At 33.7% G+C, this 18,534-nt stretch overlaps 1 protein-coding gene across 2 annotated transcripts; it reads left to right on the forward strand.

Moving 5' to 3' along the window:
* The first annotated feature begins 1,679 nt into the window (after positions 1–1,679).
* Positions 1,680–10,141, forward strand: LOC126720398 (signal recognition particle 54 kDa protein 2-like). Of its 2 annotated transcripts, XR_007653365.1 has the most exons (10): positions 1,680–2,088; positions 3,272–3,371; positions 3,686–3,839; positions 5,434–5,584; positions 5,669–5,817; positions 8,497–8,597; positions 8,695–8,852; positions 9,155–9,269; positions 9,385–9,815; positions 9,915–10,141. XR_007653365.1 is itself a non-coding variant. In XM_050422831.1 (9 exons), the coding sequence occupies exons 1-9, from the start codon at positions 1,858–1,860 to the stop codon at positions 9,711–9,713; spliced, it is 1,488 nt and encodes a 495-aa protein (XP_050278788.1). In that variant the 5' UTR covers positions 1,680–1,857; the 3' UTR covers positions 9,714–10,141. The 2 variants fall into 2 exon arrangements, 1 of the variants encoding a protein (XP_050278788.1); XM_050422831.1 differs by having other exon boundaries at positions 9,385–10,141.
* Positions 10,142–18,534: the final 8,393 nt, after the last annotated feature.

Genomic DNA, 18,534 nt, shown 5'->3' on the forward strand with positions numbered 1-18,534 from the left:
AATTCCTAAGTTTTAAGTTTTTTCCTTTCTCTTCTCCAATTTAAATTTTCAAACTTTTATTAACTCTCACGTAGAGAAAGATCCTAATAATTAGGACATTATCTTTATCTTACTTTTAAATATTATAACACTAAACCCAAAATAAAAATTAAAACAGCGCCTCATATTATGAACAAAGCACGTGTGATGAGCTAGTTATTTAATAACTTTTTTTTGAGTTTTTTTTACATAAATTTTTTTTTTTTGAAACTAAAATTTTTAAGTTTAAAAAGTGTTAGTTTACCAATTTTTTTTTTAACTCTAAAAAAAAAAAAAAAATCTTATCTATCTATCTATATATATATATATATATATATAACTGAAACCTCTGAAACTCTCACAATTTTTTACGTTAGCACAATATTTAAATAAAATTATCATTTTATTTAAATAAAATTATTTTTGTTTAGTTCAAACTTAACAAGAAGTGAAACTCTATCTCTCTAACAAGTCCAACTTAAACTCAAACTCATCATTTTTTAAAAATAATAATTATTTTGTTTAAAAATAATTTTATTTAAAAAGTGATTTTCATCTCCATACAACTATTACCCATTCCCATACCCCGGTTACACGCCACATTACCCTTTAAGATAAGAAGAAATATATAAGTTTCAGCAATATATAAGCCAAATTTCCCGTTTATCCTTTATAAAAAAAAAAAATATATATATATATATATATATATATAAGCCAGTATGCATCTGGTTACTTACTTTCATGGAGAGCAATACTTTAGAATAAGTAGGTTGAGTCAAATATATCATATGCATGGTTTGGGAATTGTTTGTGATGCCTCAAGCTTCGTAATGTTGTAATATGCACTCAATAATTAAGCTACGGCCTTTTTTTTTCTTTTTCTTTTCTGATAATGAAACTTGAAAACTATATAGTTTAATGCAATGTAATGTATGCAAAATAAATGAGCGACTGAAACATGTCTTTGACATTTTAATTTGAATGATATCAGTGACTATATATGATTTTTTTTCATCATTTAAAGTTTAGACCTATTAAAAGTTAAAACTTATTGTTTTATGAGTTCGGGTATTTTTTTTTTCTTCTTCTTATATTTCTCTTTTGAATAATCATATATTTTTTAAATTGTTTCAATAACTTATTCTTTAATTATATATCTTTTTTTTGCATTTTAGAAGTTTTAACATCTAAATTTGTGTTAGTTTTTGCAATAATTGAAATATCTAAATTTTTTATTTATTTGATGGTTGATTCACCACCAATCTCCTCTTTCATAAGTACGTACCTTCTTTTTTCTTTCTTTTTCTCTTTGGAACACTAGCCATTCAGGTTTTTCTCTCTCACTCTTTAAGTTTTTAGTTTTAGTAGATATATTAGATTCCAATTGCTTCTTAATTTTTCCGCTCCTACTTAGAATTTTGATTTTAGGTTTTTGAATTTCTTGAAAACGTCTGTAACATCTGAAACTGTCTTGACAAATTTTTTGTACGTCATCAAACAATAATTTTTTCATCAAATTATAACACAAATTAAAATTATACAAGCACAAATCATAATGTGGTATTTTTTTAATCAATTTAAAATTTTATAAAATTAATTTTAGCTTACCTTACAAATATATAAATTCGGTGCTATCTACGAGTTATAAAAAACAGTACAAAAAACATTATTATATTTTGTTAACGTATAACCACCACTACCTGAAGTTAAAATTCGATTCCTACTTCTCTACCTCTTCGTCGTCGTCTTCTTCTTCGATCCCCCAAAACCGAAACCCTAACCCTAACCTCCCCATTTTGCTCCGATCATTCTTCGCCGGAATTCTCAGAGGCAGCGAAGATGGTGTTAGCACAGCTAGGTACGAGCATATCGCGTGCTCTTCAGCAGATGAGCAATGCGACCATAATCGACGAGAAGGTCCTCAACGAATGCCTCAACGAGATCACTCGCGCTCTCTTGCAATCCGATGTGCAATTCAAGCTGGTCCGCGACATGCAGACCAATATCAAGAAGATCGTCAATCTTGACGACCTCGCCGCCGGCCACAACAAGCGCAAAATCATCCAGCAAGTACAAATTTCTCTCTTTTCTGATTGATTCTATTTTTCTATTTCTGTGAATCTTTTTTTTTTTTTTTTTTTGTTTAAATTTTGATGTTTGTGATTATTTTGATGAAATGATTGGCTTTTGCTACCATGAGTTTAGAGTTTAGGGTTTGCTTTGAAAAGCTAGCTAAGCTATCGAAATTCGCACTTGTTAATTGGATTTGTGTGTTATAAACCTGTTTATAGAGTAAAAAAAATTAGCTGGTGATAGCATGAGTTTAGAGTTTGAAGTTTAGGTTTTGCTTTGGAAAGCTAGTTAAGCTATCTGATTTGCACGTGAAAATTGGATAAATTTTAGTGTTATTGTTATAGGAAAGTGAAAACCTGTTTATAGGGGGGGGGGGGGGGGAATATAAGAGTGCCCAATATGAAAGAGTTGAGAGAGCTTGGTTCTATTGTCACACTAGTTTCTAGCTTATATAGTTTAGTGGATTGAGGTTTTTGATCAATAATGATACCATGGCCTGGAGGCCCTAGACTTGGGTTATTTGGATTTGGTTTTTGGAATTCTGGAACAATTTTGACAAATTTTGAGTGCTAATAAAGGGCCAATTTAGGTACAATTCCTTAGGTGCTTTGAATTAGGTTCCCCAATTGAAATTAACATCATGGTTGTATTAACCAATGCAACAAAAATAGTGATATCTTTTCTAAGGAAAATTAAATTTTACCATGTGATTTATTGGGCAATGCAACCACGTGGATGAATTTAACAGGGGGAACCTAAGCTTTAGCACCTGAGGAGTTGTACTTCAGTTTTCCTTGCTAAAAAAAATCATTGATGTATATTTTTTTTCTGTTTTTAGTTCTTGTATGATGGTATATCTATGCTTCGTCAAATAATTCTATCCTCATGTGACCATGTTGCATTTATTGGTAGCAACTAAATTCTGCAACAAAGTTACTTCTTTGTGTTGGGGGCTATTTTGTTAAGCCTTAAAAAAACCCATTGACATGCTCTTTCTAGTAAAGTTATGTGTCTAGTGCATTTTCTGCTAGGATATGCAACTGCAATCTTCATTATCAAAATAAATTCAAAAACAAAAAAAAAAAAAAAAAAAAAAAGGAAAAGGGAAAATCCTTTTTGTAAATTATGTCTTGGTATCTGCTGTGCTCTTAATCTTATTAAAGGGTTCTTTTCATTGTAGGCTATATTTAACGAACTCTGCAAAATGCTGGATCCTGGGAAGCCTTCTTTTACTCCAAAGAAAGCGAAACCAAGTGTTGTTATGTTTGTAGGTTTACAAGGTATGTTTTTTATCAGATCACTTTCATGCTTATTGGATCATTCAGAAATTGTCATATACAATCACTTCTATACAGATTGGGATTTTTTTTTGGCGAGAAATTGTCATATACAATCACTTCTATACAGATTGGGATTTTTTTTTTGCGAAGTTTCGATGTGAACTATCTATCTGGGTGTTGTATGCTATGATTGATATGTGGGTCCAAAAATATTTTTGCACTATTTTCATTTTGGAGTGTACTGTTTCCTTTTATCTATGTGCATCTTATTATGTGTGTGTGCATCTTATTATCTTTGTGTACAACAAATTCAGGGTCGGGAAAAACCACAACGTGTACAAAATATGCATATTATCATCAGAAAAAGGGCTGGAGGCCGTCCCTCGTGTGTGCGGATACATTCAGAGCTGGTGCTTTTGATCAGCTGAAGCAAAATGCCACTAAAGCTAAGATTCCATTTTATGGAAGGTACTTCTTTCACATTCTACTGATTTTCTGTGTGTGCAAATTGTGATTTAGAGTGTGATATTTTTTTTTTTTGATAAGTAAATTTAGAGTGTGATATTGAAGTGTGGAGATAAGATTTTGTGAAGATTTCTGTTAAAAAGAAACGAGGAAGCAAGGAAATGTCAACAGCCACACAAGCTATATTGTTTAAAAATAAAAATTGTAGAGAACAATAATGAGGTGCATAAGGAAGCCATAATTTTTCTTCTACTACACTCTTAGAATGCTAAATGGCTATGCATAGATAAGCATAATGAGCTTTGAAATATATTTTCATTCTTGAAATGAAGCATTGTATTCTGAGGATGTTATAAATATTTGCTTGTGCTATAATGAAATGGACTTATTTATGGGGGCTTCAATTAACGCTATTATGATATTAATCAGCTGTATCTAAACTTGTAATATCTCGTTACCCTTTGTGGGGGAAATTCCCTTTCTCTCTCTCTTTGGAGGCCTTGCAAATCATATGAATGGCTTTTAACTGTGTTTGATCTCATTGTAATTTACTCATCCTTGGGATGTCTTGATGTGCTCATGTCCCATCTCCTGGTCCTAAACCCTTTCAGTGCAATTGTTTGTTGTTTAGCTCCTTTTTCCATTTTCCCTTTTCCCTTTATGGTCTATACAGCCCTTTTCTTGTGTTTTTTCTTTTTTATGTGCTCATGTCCCATCTCCTGGTCCTAAACCCTTTCAGTGCAATTGTTTGTTATTTAGCTCCTTTAGACCCTGTTCCGTTTTCCCTTTATGGTCTATCCAGCCCTTTTTCTTGTGTTTTTTTCTTTTTTATTTGTTTCTCTTGCCCCCCCCCCCCCCCCCCCCCCTCTCCTTTTTCCCCTTTCCTCCGAATCCAAAAGAAAATGAAAAGCAAAACAAAACAGGAAAAAAGAAGAAGATGAAAGTATGATGACACAAATAACTAGTTCATCTCTCTCTCTCTCCATGAAATAGGGAGGGTTGCGGGTGGGAGTGGGAGTGGGGGGCATCATTCAGTAATAAAAAATTGAACCCCAATCTCTTCTTCATGTAAGAGGTGATGTTATTTCAGTATTTCTTATGAATGGGATGTAAAGAGTGTTTTTCTGATCGGTAAATAAAAACTTTATTTAAAAAAACAAGAAACTAATCTAATTCCTTGTACACTTGGAAAGCAAAAGACTACCCAAAATTACATAAATCTACAAATCTAAAAGAGAGGGATGTAATAGATGTAGTTTAGTGACTGCTTATATTATGAACGGGATTTTGTCAGCTATGACATGGTACTCTAGTTGTGCCTCTAGAGCATATATATATATATATATATATATATACATTTTTTTTTTCCTTTTCCAGAAAGGAGAGAGAGAAGAAACAATACTTTCAGTTCCTTTTTTTGAATCTCTCTCTTTTGTGATCTCCCTAAATATTCTGTTTGTTTTGTCATTTGTTTACTTTGTTTATTATTGTTATCATTATCACTCTCATTAATAAGGTACGGTCGCCAATTACATTTCATCAAATAATGCATTGTTTTTTATTTAAGTAATAATTGAGGTGGTTTTCAATGATACAGCTATACAGAATCAGACCCTGTTAAAATTGCAGTGGAAGGTGTAGAAAGATTCAAAAAAGAAAACTGTGATCTGATCATTGTTGACACCAGTGGGCGTCACAAACAAGAAGCTGCTCTTTTTGAAGAAATGCGTCAAGTTTCTGAAGCAACGGTAATTTTCTGGTATTGCTTTGTTCCTACTTCCTAGTAATTTGTAGTTGATTGACTGTGCTAAGATATTTTCTTTGCCTTCCAGAAACCAGATCTTGTCATATTTGTTATGGATAGCAGTATTGGTCAGGCTGCCTTTGATCAAGCTCAAGCTTTCAAGCAAAGTGTTTCAGTTGGAGCTGTAATTGTTACGAAAATGGACGGGCATGCAAAGGGAGGTGGTGCCCTTAGTGCGTAAGTTCTATTGCAACAATTTAAGCCTATTTTCATGTTTCTAGTTGGTTTTAAATCTAATATTAAAGCTTCAATGCATGCATTTTGCTGAAGCTGTGCAGTTGCTACTCAAAAGTGGTGTTCTATACTTTATTTAAAATAGACCCTATATTTCTTTAGTAGTGGACTCATTGTGTGGCAAAGAAAAAAAGGATGGTGAGACACTCATTATGGGAGGGACATAGAGTATCATTTTCGTTATTTTTAGTAAAGAATACCATTGAGTGGTAGGTACTTTCATAGGCCATTAAGTTATTCATTTGTCACATGCTATTGTATTGTATGTACATGCATAACTACATGCATGATGATTTGAGGTTTGAATTAGCAATAAGTTGGCTGCAGCTTTATAGTTTGTTATAAAGAAAGATAAATCATCTAGGGTTGCTTATTGTTGTTTACATTTTGATTGCTTAATCTAGCACCGTGTACTTGTTAGATGGAATGGTACCTCCCCAAGCCTTACTCTTTGTTTGGGAATTCATAAAGGAATGGAATGGAATGGAATGGAATGAGTAAATCATAAAAGAATGGGAAAGAATAAAATGGAATGGATTGTGTTTAAGGAATGGAAAAAAAAAATGGAATGGAATGAAGAAATCTTGTTCGGATGTTTTAAAATAAAGAAATGGAAAAGAATGGAAGATACATAACCTTATTGGGAGTAGCATAGAGAGAAAGCATTGGAATCATTTTATGACAATATTACTATTAGACCCCTATTTTATAATAAAGGGTTAAATATATAGGGGATTTTTGGGAATTTTAGTAAAAATTTCATTAAATTAAATTTCATTCCCTCCGATTCCTCCTAGTTTGAGTGTTAGAGCTTTGGGGTTCTAGGGAGAGTTGGGTGAACGGGTTCGAGTATTAGTGTAGGATTTGTAACCAGTATTAAAAAAAAAAGACATAATGCCTCAGTTTTCCTCTTTAAAGTATATAGCCCCATTTCATAGAGGTTTGCAACAGTGGATTTTGTTACCCAGTAGCATTAGGATTTTAGTTTATTGTAATTTTTCCAGCACCCTTGGCCTTCAGTTCCTGGCTATAACTAATTCTAAGGCATCTCTTTTCTTCTCTACTTTCCTGGGATTGTTGGTATTATTCTTGAAATCATATCACCCCAATTTCTAGACTACTAATGAAATATAAAAGAGTACTTGTGAAAGAAATCGTTTACTGTGTGCTTCTAGGATTTCTAAACATGTTTGGTGGTGTTCATGGTTGGGTATGTGATTTTGGCACAATGTTTAGTATGCGGAGATTTGAAATTGACATTTCCTGATCTTTTTTTTTTGTGTTTGTGTATAATATAACAACCTCACCCTTCACCGTGCTCATTTGAAGGGGAGGATATGCCATTTGAGATTGAGCTCATTGGCATGATCTTTCTAGTTATTGGAGAATCAGGATATCTCAGTTGCGGTCTTGAGTGGGACTAGCGGAAATCTTGTTGTCATAGGTTTGTTGTGCATGCAATGCAGGACTGGGTTGGGAGTTGAACTGTTGATTTCACTTTTTGATTTGTTGAATTGTGTGAAATGTATGGAAGGTTTGGCAACATGATGGAGATTAACAATGAGTTGTTTGTTTGATACTGTCTTACTATTTTGCACCTCAACATGCTCTTGGCTGCTTTTCCTTGTCAGGGTGTCTGGTGAGCTATGGTGTTTTTTTACTTTTCATGCAAAAAAGAGCTATGCTGCCTGCAAAGTCTTTTATTGTTCACAATATAGCTTGGGAGTTCTTATAAACCTTAATCATAATTTCTCCTTTCTGCACGTGTTAAGAGTGGTGAGACAGAAAATTAGCATTAAATATGATGTTGCTAGAGAGCTATTGCATAATTTCTCTTTGTTGCACGTGTTATGAGGATTGACGAGACAGAAAATTACCATTAAATATGATGTTGCTAGAGAGCTATGATAGTTTGTTTTGTGTTTGGAAGTCAGTAGGTGTCTTGGCAATGTTTAGAACTCTTTTCCATTGTTGGAATTCTGGTGTTTTTCTATGCAATGGAGGGTATCCATTCTAAGCACAATTCAGCTATGGCTAATGTGTCATGCATTTGGTTCATGTCTCTTTTAGCTGGACGTTTGAAAGGTGTTGAGCTTCCATAGTTCCATGGAAAAGACAAGATGATGCTTCTGAGATCACTCTTTGAGTAGAAGTCTATGTTCGGCTTTTGTTCATTCTTTTTTCTAATTTTTGGATTTTTAAGATATTAGAAGTTTGATTCTTCTCTTTTGATGTTCTCATGTATTTCCCATGCCCATTTGCACTATTTGATAAAATAATAATACAAAGAAAAGATAAAATTAAATGCAATGACATGCCTATTTTACATGTTTGAATATTCAACACAAAGGTTGGGTCATTCATATGGTGTGATCTGTAAATAGCATAAATTAATTAACTTTAGGTGGACCTAAGAATATAAAAAACAGTCATTGATACTTTACATCTTCTCTAAATTACAGTTTCCATAAATTATGGAATTATAAGCTACCTTCAATTTTAGTTCAATTTCTTATGAAATGGAAACTTCTTGCTAATTTTAATAGAAGCAACTTAAAGTTTAAACCGCGTCTCCTATTTTTTGCTTTGAAAACTTAATTCTGTTGCTCTCTATATGTGTAGTGTTGCAGCAACAAAGAGTCCTGTTATATTTATTGGAACTGGGGAGCATATGGATGAGTTTGAAGTTTTTGATGTTAAACCATTTGTCAGCCGTCTCTTAGGTGAGCACCTCTTTTACTGCTCTGACTCTTGAAATTTGTTAATTCAATTTCTTTGGAATGTTGTTAATATTTCTATGTCAATTATATTTCCATCTAGGCATGGGTGACTGGTCTGGATTTATGGACAAAATTCAAGAAGTTGTTCCTATGGATCAGCAGCCTGAACTTCTGCAAAAGCTTTCAGAAGGGAACTTTACATTAAGGATTATGTATGAGCAATTTCAGAATATAATGAAAATGGGTCCAATTAGCCAGGTTAGTCCCTGACTTATACCATCTCATTGAAGCTAAATCAACAACAATGTGCCTTTAACTTTTATTATATATTCTTAGTTGTGTAGGGTATGCAAGAAATTATAGGTGACCGCTATTTTCTTTAGCTAGATTAATATGTGACCACTTGGTTTCTCTGGAGGTTAATTCCGGATGGGGTTGGGGGTGTTGAGTTTCAGCAGTCATTTTGGAATTTTTTACTGACATGTGCTGTAAATGTTGAGCTTCTGATTTGGATCTGGAGAGGCTGCTCCTTAATGCTGATGACTGACTTGGCTGTGTAGGTTTTCTCAATGCTTCCAGGATTTAGTGCTGAGTTAATGCCAAAAGGTCGTGAAAAGGAAAGTTCAGCAAAGATCAAGCGGTACATGACCATGATGGACTCCATGACAAATGAAGGTGAGTCGAGACTCGATGCCATTTTTTATGTGGTTTTGCTCTGCTTGCCGCATGGTTGACTTTATAGTGATTCAACCCATTATTCTGATTCTAATAGTTGACTAAAATGTTGCAGAGTTGGATAGTTCAAATCCAAAGCTCATGAATGAATCTCGTATGATGCGGATAGCCCGAGGTTGTGGTCGTCAACTTATAGAAGTAATGGAGATGATGGAAGAGTACAAGCGCCTTGCCAAGATATGGAGCAAAATGAAAGGGCTTAAGATTCCTAAGAAGGGTGACATGAGTGCCCTATCACGTAACATGAATGCGCAGAACATGAGCAAAGTCCTCCCCCCACAGATGCTGAAGCAGATTGGTGGCATGGGTGGCTTACAAAACTTGATGAAGCAAATGGGATCTACAAAAGACATGATGGGGATGTTCGGAGGTGGAGACAAGTAGATGTTGCCCACAGATCTATTGATGACTTTGAGCTCACTTCCAACTATGGCTGTAACAACCATATTGCCTTGTTGGACAGAAAGGCACACAGGTCCTATGCAGGTTGATACTACTGACCATTCTGCTTTGCCAAATCAATATAAATCTAGTGACATAAAAAACTTTCACATCTGCTAATTTGCCCTGTTATGATTGGTACAGAATAAACTGACATCAATGGTTGGCTCATGCAAAAATGATATTACTCCAATCATAACTTGCCACCTTAAGAAGTTATGAAAAATGTTTGTGAAATATTTTGTAGTTTTAACATTACTCTTGCCAAATATATTTATTCTTTAGAGGGCCACATTTGGTTTAATCTCAAGCATAGTGGCATTTTGTTGTAATATGATTATATGAAAAAGTGAGCATAGAAATTCTCCCTATAGTATGTATTTACTTTAGAAGGTTTTTTTTTTCTTTGCTAAATATTTACTTTAGAAGGTTAGTCATGAAATAAAAAGAACCAAAATGATTTTGAGGGTATGAGGTAGATAATCTTTCGTTAGTATGAAAAAAAAAAATTGTATCATTGCAGTTTTCCACCTTATCTATCCACAACTAGCCGGGAACCCGTGCAATGCACGGGAAAACTTTGCCTAAAGTATGTTTGTCTCAAACTTTGCATAAAAAGTATAATTAAATTATATTGGTGTCAAACTGAAATAATAAATACTACAGGAAGACTTAAAAAAAATAAATTGGTGTGCATCTAACTAAAAGTTTCTATAGTCCTCTATAGTTTCTACTGCAGGATACCAAAATTATTTTTGTATCATAGATTTTGTGCCAAATATTTGTGGGTAGAATCCTATAAATTGTTTAGATTTTCAGAAATGACAAATGCTATTAGAATCTATTACCGCAGTATCTCAATTGTTTGTCAATATCTAAACTTATGATCATCTTCATGCTTATGATGGACCTATCACTTTCATGCATTTGTTTAAAAAAACCTTGATCCAACTTGCAATTCGAAAGCACACAAACAGTTTGATCCAACTTGTGAATTTCTTAATCGGTTGTAAGTCGTTAACATTAACAAATTGGTTTAGCATATCAAAAGTCGTTAACAAATTGGTTTTCATACCTATTATTATAGCATCACAAATGACTCAAAATTTAATTTGAATATAGTTGAATGCAATATGACTATTAGTGACTATGCCATATCACATAGCATTTGACTTTTTCTTTAACATGGAAAATTCTTAGGTACTCTTAGAGTATAGTAAAATAGATCTCTCTCTTCTCACATTCATAATGGACTCCACCATAAATTTAATGAGTGGACCTTACCATAAATGTGAGATAAGGAAACACTATTCACCGTGCTTCAGGAATACTTAAGAAAGAATTTATCATGTAGCATAGCAAGAGAAGCACTCATTATCTTAGTAGACAATCCTTCCAATGTGTAGCTCATTGGTAAGATTGACTACTATCTTCAATTTGGGGAATCCTAATATAGCACTCAAAATGTGTGTGTGTGTGTGTGTGTGTGTGTGTGAGAGAGAGAGAGAGAGAGGTTTTGAAAGAGGAAGAGAAAATAGAATGGTGGGATTATTGAGGTTAGACTGTACATTTCTTTTTTATTTTTATTTTTTCGAGTGATTGTATATTTTCCTTGACCATACATCTCCATTTGTTTACACAGAAAGGCTAAATTAAGACTTGAAAAATGAGTAGGAACGTTGGTTTGGTCAAATGGGATCAGTGAATCCGAACTACAAACCGTTGTTTGTAAAAAAGTTGAAAGAGTGTGTATAGTTTGAAGGGAAGCCTGTATGGAGGAAAAGAGCTTCTAAGTGAGTCAGGGTCTTGGCCTTCAAGTTTCATATATGCATGGGGGAGGAGAAAGAGAGTTTGTAAGTGGGTTAGGGTCTGGGCTTTGATCTATACGTAGGAAAGGATTATACTTAGGTCATAATATGTATGGAATAAGTGGGCTTGGACTTTTCATAAAGTTTGGTTTAATTGTCAATAACAACCCATCTTTTAGATAATAATGAAAAGAACTTAACATGATTTTTTTAGTAACCGTAAAAACAACTTAACGAGAAGAGGTTAAAAATGCTAAATGCAATATTAGAGCATCACATGGCAGGAGCTCATGCACTCCCGCATGAGGTCTCTGCCTATATATATATATATATATATATATATATATATATATATTGATGCGTCTCTTAATTCTCTAGGTAATACTTAATTTGATCGTCCGAAGTTTACACTCAAAAGATTAGAAACCACACATGTTCAAAAAGGATTGCCCTGAATCATCTTGATTTAAGGGAGAAAAAAAGGATTATTCTAATTTTATTTATAACAGATATATTTTAAAATAATAAACAGTAACATCAACCTAATTAATTCTAAATACAACTTTTTTTTTTTTAATGCCAACAGTATTTAGAATAATATAGGAACAATTTCTTGGATTAACTGGCATCTCTAAATTGAACGTACTTGCAACACATCGCTTCCGGCCACCTTCAAGACAGAGCTATTGTGGATTAGATTAGAGGATTCAAAACATTGAACTCAAGAAAAATAGTCAGATATTTTTACTAATCTATAAACTCGACATTTATTTGAACTTGGTTTCGTACCTGATACTTATATAGAGCCCATGTTAGGGAAACCTCTCTTGAAGATCTATCAAGAGCAGTGATCTGTGCCTTGAGTGCCAATGCAAAAATCTTTATGTCCAATAATCATTTTGAACAATGGAAACTCTATCATAAAGATGAATTTCACAAAAGATATGTACTCCATCTTTCTTTCTTTCTTTCTTTTTCTCTCTCAAGAGATCACTTCTTCTATGGTTGAAATGACTGTGAACCTCTACTTTATATAGGCATGCAAAAATTAAACGCTTTCAATGCATCATGTAGATTATATAAAACATATTATACGTTGTTATGTGCTATAAGTACCAATACTCGTCCATATGCTCAGAATTTCAAAAGTAATCGTGTTGTTCCTTCTTGTGCAAACCCAACTATGGAAAAACTTTAATGTTCTCATAACTCCCCAAGTTCAACAAAGTCGATTTTGCTAAAATTCCTTGATAAAATTATACATCTAGGATTAAAGTTAACATTTAATATTTCATGTTCCTTCCTGTCTTTCCTTTTAAAGCAAAATGCAAGGGACAAGTAATGTAATTGTGGCAGGTTAAGACCATAAGAGGGAAGTAATCATGACTGTAAAATTTGGTAGCATAATTGAGTAGTAATGTTTTTACTTTTTACACGTACATTCACTGATTCACCTTGCACCAAAAGAGAGAACGAAAGAGGGATAGAGAAAGAAAGAAATTTATGGTTCAATAATCAAAAAACTTATTTTTTATACATAATTTTAGATCACAAAAATTTGAAATTTTAACATTTGATTGATCACATAGTAATTAATCTTTGATTTTCTTGAAATTTTGAAAGCATTAAAAATATAATAAAAAAACACAATTCAACAGTTAGATTTTTCAAAATTCACACTCAATATAAAAATATATGATGAGTTTATAGAGTTTCTTTCCAAACAATATAAAGATGTATGATGAGTTTATAGAGTTTCTCTCTAAACTAGTTTAGTGAGAAACTTTGTTCTTACTTACAAAGCTCAACTAATATTTTCATTTTTCACTAATATATATATATCTCAAGAACACTTGCTAAAAAGTGTGAACTATGTGAAAGTAAATAGAATTTTAGTGAAAAAAAGTGAAATAATGTAAGAGAATTTGATTTGTAATATTAGCATTGTAGGGATGAAGAGCCCAGATGAGGATATTGGGCCGTGGGCCGCGCCCGAGGATGTCAAATAGCCCGAGGACATATAAGTACTAGCAAAGATAGATAGATTATTGGGCCGAGGAAGAGGTCAGATCTTAATGAATAGGTGACATTGTCCAAGGAGCGATCCCTCCTCGGCCAACAGGGTGAAGGCCTAAAGTCTGACCACCCATCAAGTACTGGGCAGCAGGCAACTATGCTTGGGAGGATAAGCTTTAGCAAAAGATGAGTCAACAAAGATATGAGAAATATCTGGGAAAAAAGTTGCTACCACCTCATTGAATGCTCTACATTTAACCTCCTGGCCGCATTAATGTGGAAGTGATACATGAACAGTAATTTTCAGCCTTACAGCTACCTATAAAGACTTCAAGAAGGTGCTGATGAGACAAGTATCAAGGAGATTGGCAATCTAATCTACACATGGAAGGGTGAGATGAAAGAAGGGAAGGGAATATAAAAGGGAAGAACTCCCTTACAGAGGGGGTGATCAGAAAAACAGAGAGAAAACCACTGTGTAACCAAGAACTTGAGCACTTGTATAAGTCTAAGAGAAATATATAAGAACAGACCTTCCTTGGACTTGACCAAGGAGCATTTTTTTTTTTTTTTCAAACTGTTTGTCTTGTTCATCCTAACTAGCCTATTGTGATCAATCTTCTAACTCATTGAATGTTCAACATTAGGCCCACTCTCTAAAAAATTCATTGTTTTGGGCTCATTGGGTCATTGCCTAAACCATTTGGGTTATGGACTAAACCGCGCCCTTACAAGCATCATCACCCAAAATGACCAGAAATAATTACTTACATAGAAAAATGGACAACCCAATAATCATTTATCCAGCTATCTATATATTACTAAAAATTGAAGCGTAACATTTAATGTTGCTACGCTCACGTTGAGCCACATCAACAACTACATCATCATTTTTTGTTTCCAACTTTTTTTATATAAAATAAAGGAAGCTATTAAGGTAGAGAAAGAATGATATTAAGGTAGAAAGTGTTCTTGATATAAAATAAAGGAAGAAATTAAGGTTACTTCTCTCTCTCTCTCTCTCTCTCTCTCTCTCTCTCTCTCTCTCTCTCTCTCTCTCTCTCTCTCAATTTGTTTTTCATTTTTTGTTTGATTTTTTTTATTGCATCAATTCTTTAGGTTAATGAATTTTTGTGTCAATTAGAATTCTACTTTGAGTTGATGCAATTTAGTTTTATGTTTTAAGTTGTTATCTTTTATATTCTCTTTGATTACATATTATCCTACTACATTATACATATAGTATATAATAATATAATGTTATTATATTACATAGAATAACTTGGATAATTTGATGTTTATTGTTATATATTTTATTTTTACTCTTTTTTCTTCTCATCTTATTTTATTCAACATTTAAATCCAATCACATCCTCCATACTATTAAATTATGTAGCACAAATCAAGAAAATGGCTAGACACAAACCTACCTTCCTTTACCATACATTGGAGGAATCAAAATATTTGTGTGATAAAGGGTCATATAATTTATAATTTAGATAGCACTCTTTGAATGTGTCTAGGCCTATAAACTGAGCAATTTGTAGACTTAAAAGGCTATGAGAATGAACTTTTTGAATCAAGACTAAAAAAACATGAACTACTATATATCATTTAGATAAAAACTTTTATCATAGATACATTAATTTTTTTATGCCACAAATTTAAATCACGCAAACTTAATAATTTTATATTATGTGTTAGCATCATCTCTACTTCTTCTCCTTCTTCTAAAAAATATTATGTATCATCTTTAAAGGATGCCAACAATATTAATATTTAGGGAAAAGTTACATAAAATATTGAGAGAAAAATGTTTATATTATAATCTACTAAAAATTCTTTTTAAATATTTAAACCTTCCTATTTTTCATATCATTGACATGTTCTACAATTACTATATGTGTTAACTTAAGTCTTAATATTTTTAAGTTGTTTCGGCAAAAAAAAAAATTTGTCACAAAAGAGGAGTTCATGTAAAGTTTTTTGCAAAATGAAATATCTGTTTTGTAAGGCCACCAAACTTGATAATTTGCAAATGATAGAACCACTCGCAACAATATTTGCATAGTTATATAGTTCCAACTAAAGCAATCAAGTATACTTTTAGTCTTCAAAAAACACATATCTACCAATGGTTAAACGTTCATCTTGGGTAATTTTAACTTTTCATATAATTTTACCTTTACATACTCATCTATTTTAATTTTTTTTTCCGGAAAAAAAAATTCTTTAGTTTAGATATTTATAAGTAAACAATGAAATAATGGTTCATGAATAATCAAAAACAAAAAAATATATTATCTATACATATTTATCTTGTGCGATTGTAACTTTACATATAGTTTTGCATTTATATATTCATCTACTTTAACTTAGATGTTTATAACTTAATAATGAAATCTATAAATAAGGTAATTAAAACAATCATATTTCTACAATTCAAAAAGTCACAATTTTTTTTTTCAAAAAAATGCCTTTTACATTTCATTGGAATTATTTTTAAAAAAAAATTTAATAAAAACTTCGACATACCACTAACCTAACCACTTCATAAATTACAAAAAATTTAAAGGCTCATTATTACTTCCGTTAATATATTATGGATTTCTTAATTGATTGAGACCAAACTAGAGAAATGCCTTCCATATTTCCTTGAAAATTCAAAAAAAAAAAAAAAAAAAAAAAACCTTTGACATACCATTAGTGTAACTACATCTATACCTATTTAAGCCATCTGTGATATCTATTTCTTATTGATGACCATAAAATTTACAACTAGCAAGAGAACATACAAAGAAATAAAGAATAATGAAGGAAGAAAAAAAAAAGAAATCAAACGTCAATTAATAACCATTATTTGGAAAATAAAAAAGGTGGTCAAGAGGAGTTAAAAAATAAAATAGAGATGGCTATCTAATGGACATTGAAAACTTTATAGTGCAATAAAATTAACCATTACATTCACTTAATTAAATCAATAATCAACAATTAAATATAATAATAGAAAATTTAAACTTAAAACTAATCAAACTCTGATTAGAGAAATTATATTTCCTATCATAACTAAAAATGAGATGTTCTTCAATAATTTAGAAATTATATTTAGAAATTTTATATATATATATATATATATATATGTATGTGTGGGGTCCAATAATGGACGGGCCAGGCCCATTTGCTGATGAAGGGTCCAAACGCCTAAGCCGAAAAAGGTCAGGGCCAGAGCTCAAGAATAGTATGGCCCAATTGGCCCGGAGAAGCGGCCGAGGACAGTGCAGTCCTCGGCTGACCCAAGAACAAGGGCAGAAAGGTAAAGGGACGTGCTTGAAGGGAAATCTAAAATATCTAAGAAAGGCTTCCTTTGCCACCTTCCCCATGCATATCTCTGCGCCTAACAGAGCCTTATCCATTAACTTTATCAACAACTCTCAACGACTTAGGTCTGGGACTGATGGGACAAGTATCAGTCTTGGAAAGGTCGACCCTACACGTGGACGAAGGAAATTGAATGCATGCTAATATAAAAGAAAAAATATGTAACCTAAAGGAGGGGGGTTCCGGAGGTGGATACACTTGAACCATATAGGAGCTCCTTAACAAAACCACCGCCGGGTAAACACGACTAAGCCTTTCGATCCCACTCTCTACAAATGATATTGTATGGGCCCATTTACGTGCGAACCCAACTCTGCTGCGGTTTAACGCAAATCGTGTCCCTACAATTGGCGTCGTCTGTGGGAAGGCTTGCGTGTTAGCTCGAGCGGTGGCGAAGTTGAGCTTCTGTCGAACAAGGGACTACGAGGATGCCTGTATCACCGGCGACATATTGTTGCTATTCCAACATAAGCTCCCACTAGGGGCTACGTTCCACGGTGTCAACGACATGGGCAAGCCTAGGGGCTTCAAACATCAGGCCAGCTTCACCCATCTTATTCGAGGAGCTAAACCTTCGGAAGATAAGCAAATAAAGAACAATACAAGACCCAAGCCTCTGGGGAAACCAACTACTTAAAAAGAGAATACAAGTTTTGGACAGAACCAAGGCCTTGTATGGTCCTCGGACCCAAGCCTTTGGGGAAACCAACTACTTAAAAAGAGAATACAAGTTTTGGACAGAACCAAGGCCTTGTATGGTCCTCGGACCCAAGCCTCTGGGGAAACCAACTACTTAAAAAGACGATACAAGTTTTGGACAGAACCAAGGCCTTGTATGGTCCTCGGACCCAAGCCTCTGGGGAAACCAACTACTTAAAAAGAGAATACAAGTTTTGGACTACTTAAAAAGAGAATACAAGTTTTGGACAGAACCAAGGCCTTGTATGGTCCTCGGACCCAAGCCTCTGGGGAAACCAACTACTTAAAAAGAGAATACAAGTTTTGGACAGAACCAAGACCTTGTATGGTCCTCGAACCCAAGCCTCTGGGGAAACCAACTACTTAAAAAGACGATACAAGTTTTGGACAGAACCAAGGCCTTGTATGGTCCTCGGACCCAAGCCTCTGGGGAAACCAACTACTTAAAAAGAGAATACAAGTTTTGGACAGAACCAAGGCCTTGTATGGTCCTCGGACCCAAGCCTCTGGGGAAACCAACTACTTAAAAAGAGAATACAAGTTTTGGACAGAACCAAGGCCTTGTATGGTCCGAGGACCCAAGCCTCTGGGGAAACCAACTACTTAAAAAGACGATACAAGTTTTGGACAGAACCAAGGCCTTGTATGGTCCTCGGACCCAAGCCTCTAGGGAAACCAACTACTTAAAAAGAGAATACAAGTTTTGGACAGAACCAAGGCCTTGTATGGTCCTCGGACCCAAGCCTCTGGGGAAACCAACTACTTAAAAGGAAAAGCTGTGTTACATGGATTCTCTAGTTTGCCCTCGGATCCTCAACACTAGAGGGACCAGTATGGAATGGAGTAACATGTTTCCAAAAGCA

This window comes from Quercus robur, chromosome 4, assembly GCF_932294415.1.
Source record: "Quercus robur chromosome 4, dhQueRobu3.1, whole genome shotgun sequence".
Classification (NCBI taxonomy): Eukaryota; Viridiplantae; Streptophyta; class Magnoliopsida; order Fagales; family Fagaceae; genus Quercus; species Quercus robur.

Bases quoted from the DNA above. Each gene is read 5' to 3' on its own strand.
- LOC126720398 (XM_050422831.1), top strand. From the start codon at position 1,858: ATGGTGTTAGCACAGCTAGGTACGAGCATATCGCGTGCTCTTCAGCAG. The intron at 8,853-9,154 runs GTTAGTCCCTGA...TTGGCTGTGTAG, and splicing joins AAATGGGTCCAATTAGCCAG to GTTTTCTCAATGCTTCCAGG. The intron at 9,270-9,384 runs GTGAGTCGAGAC...AAAATGTTGCAG, and splicing joins GGACTCCATGACAAATGAAG to AGTTGGATAGTTCAAATCCA.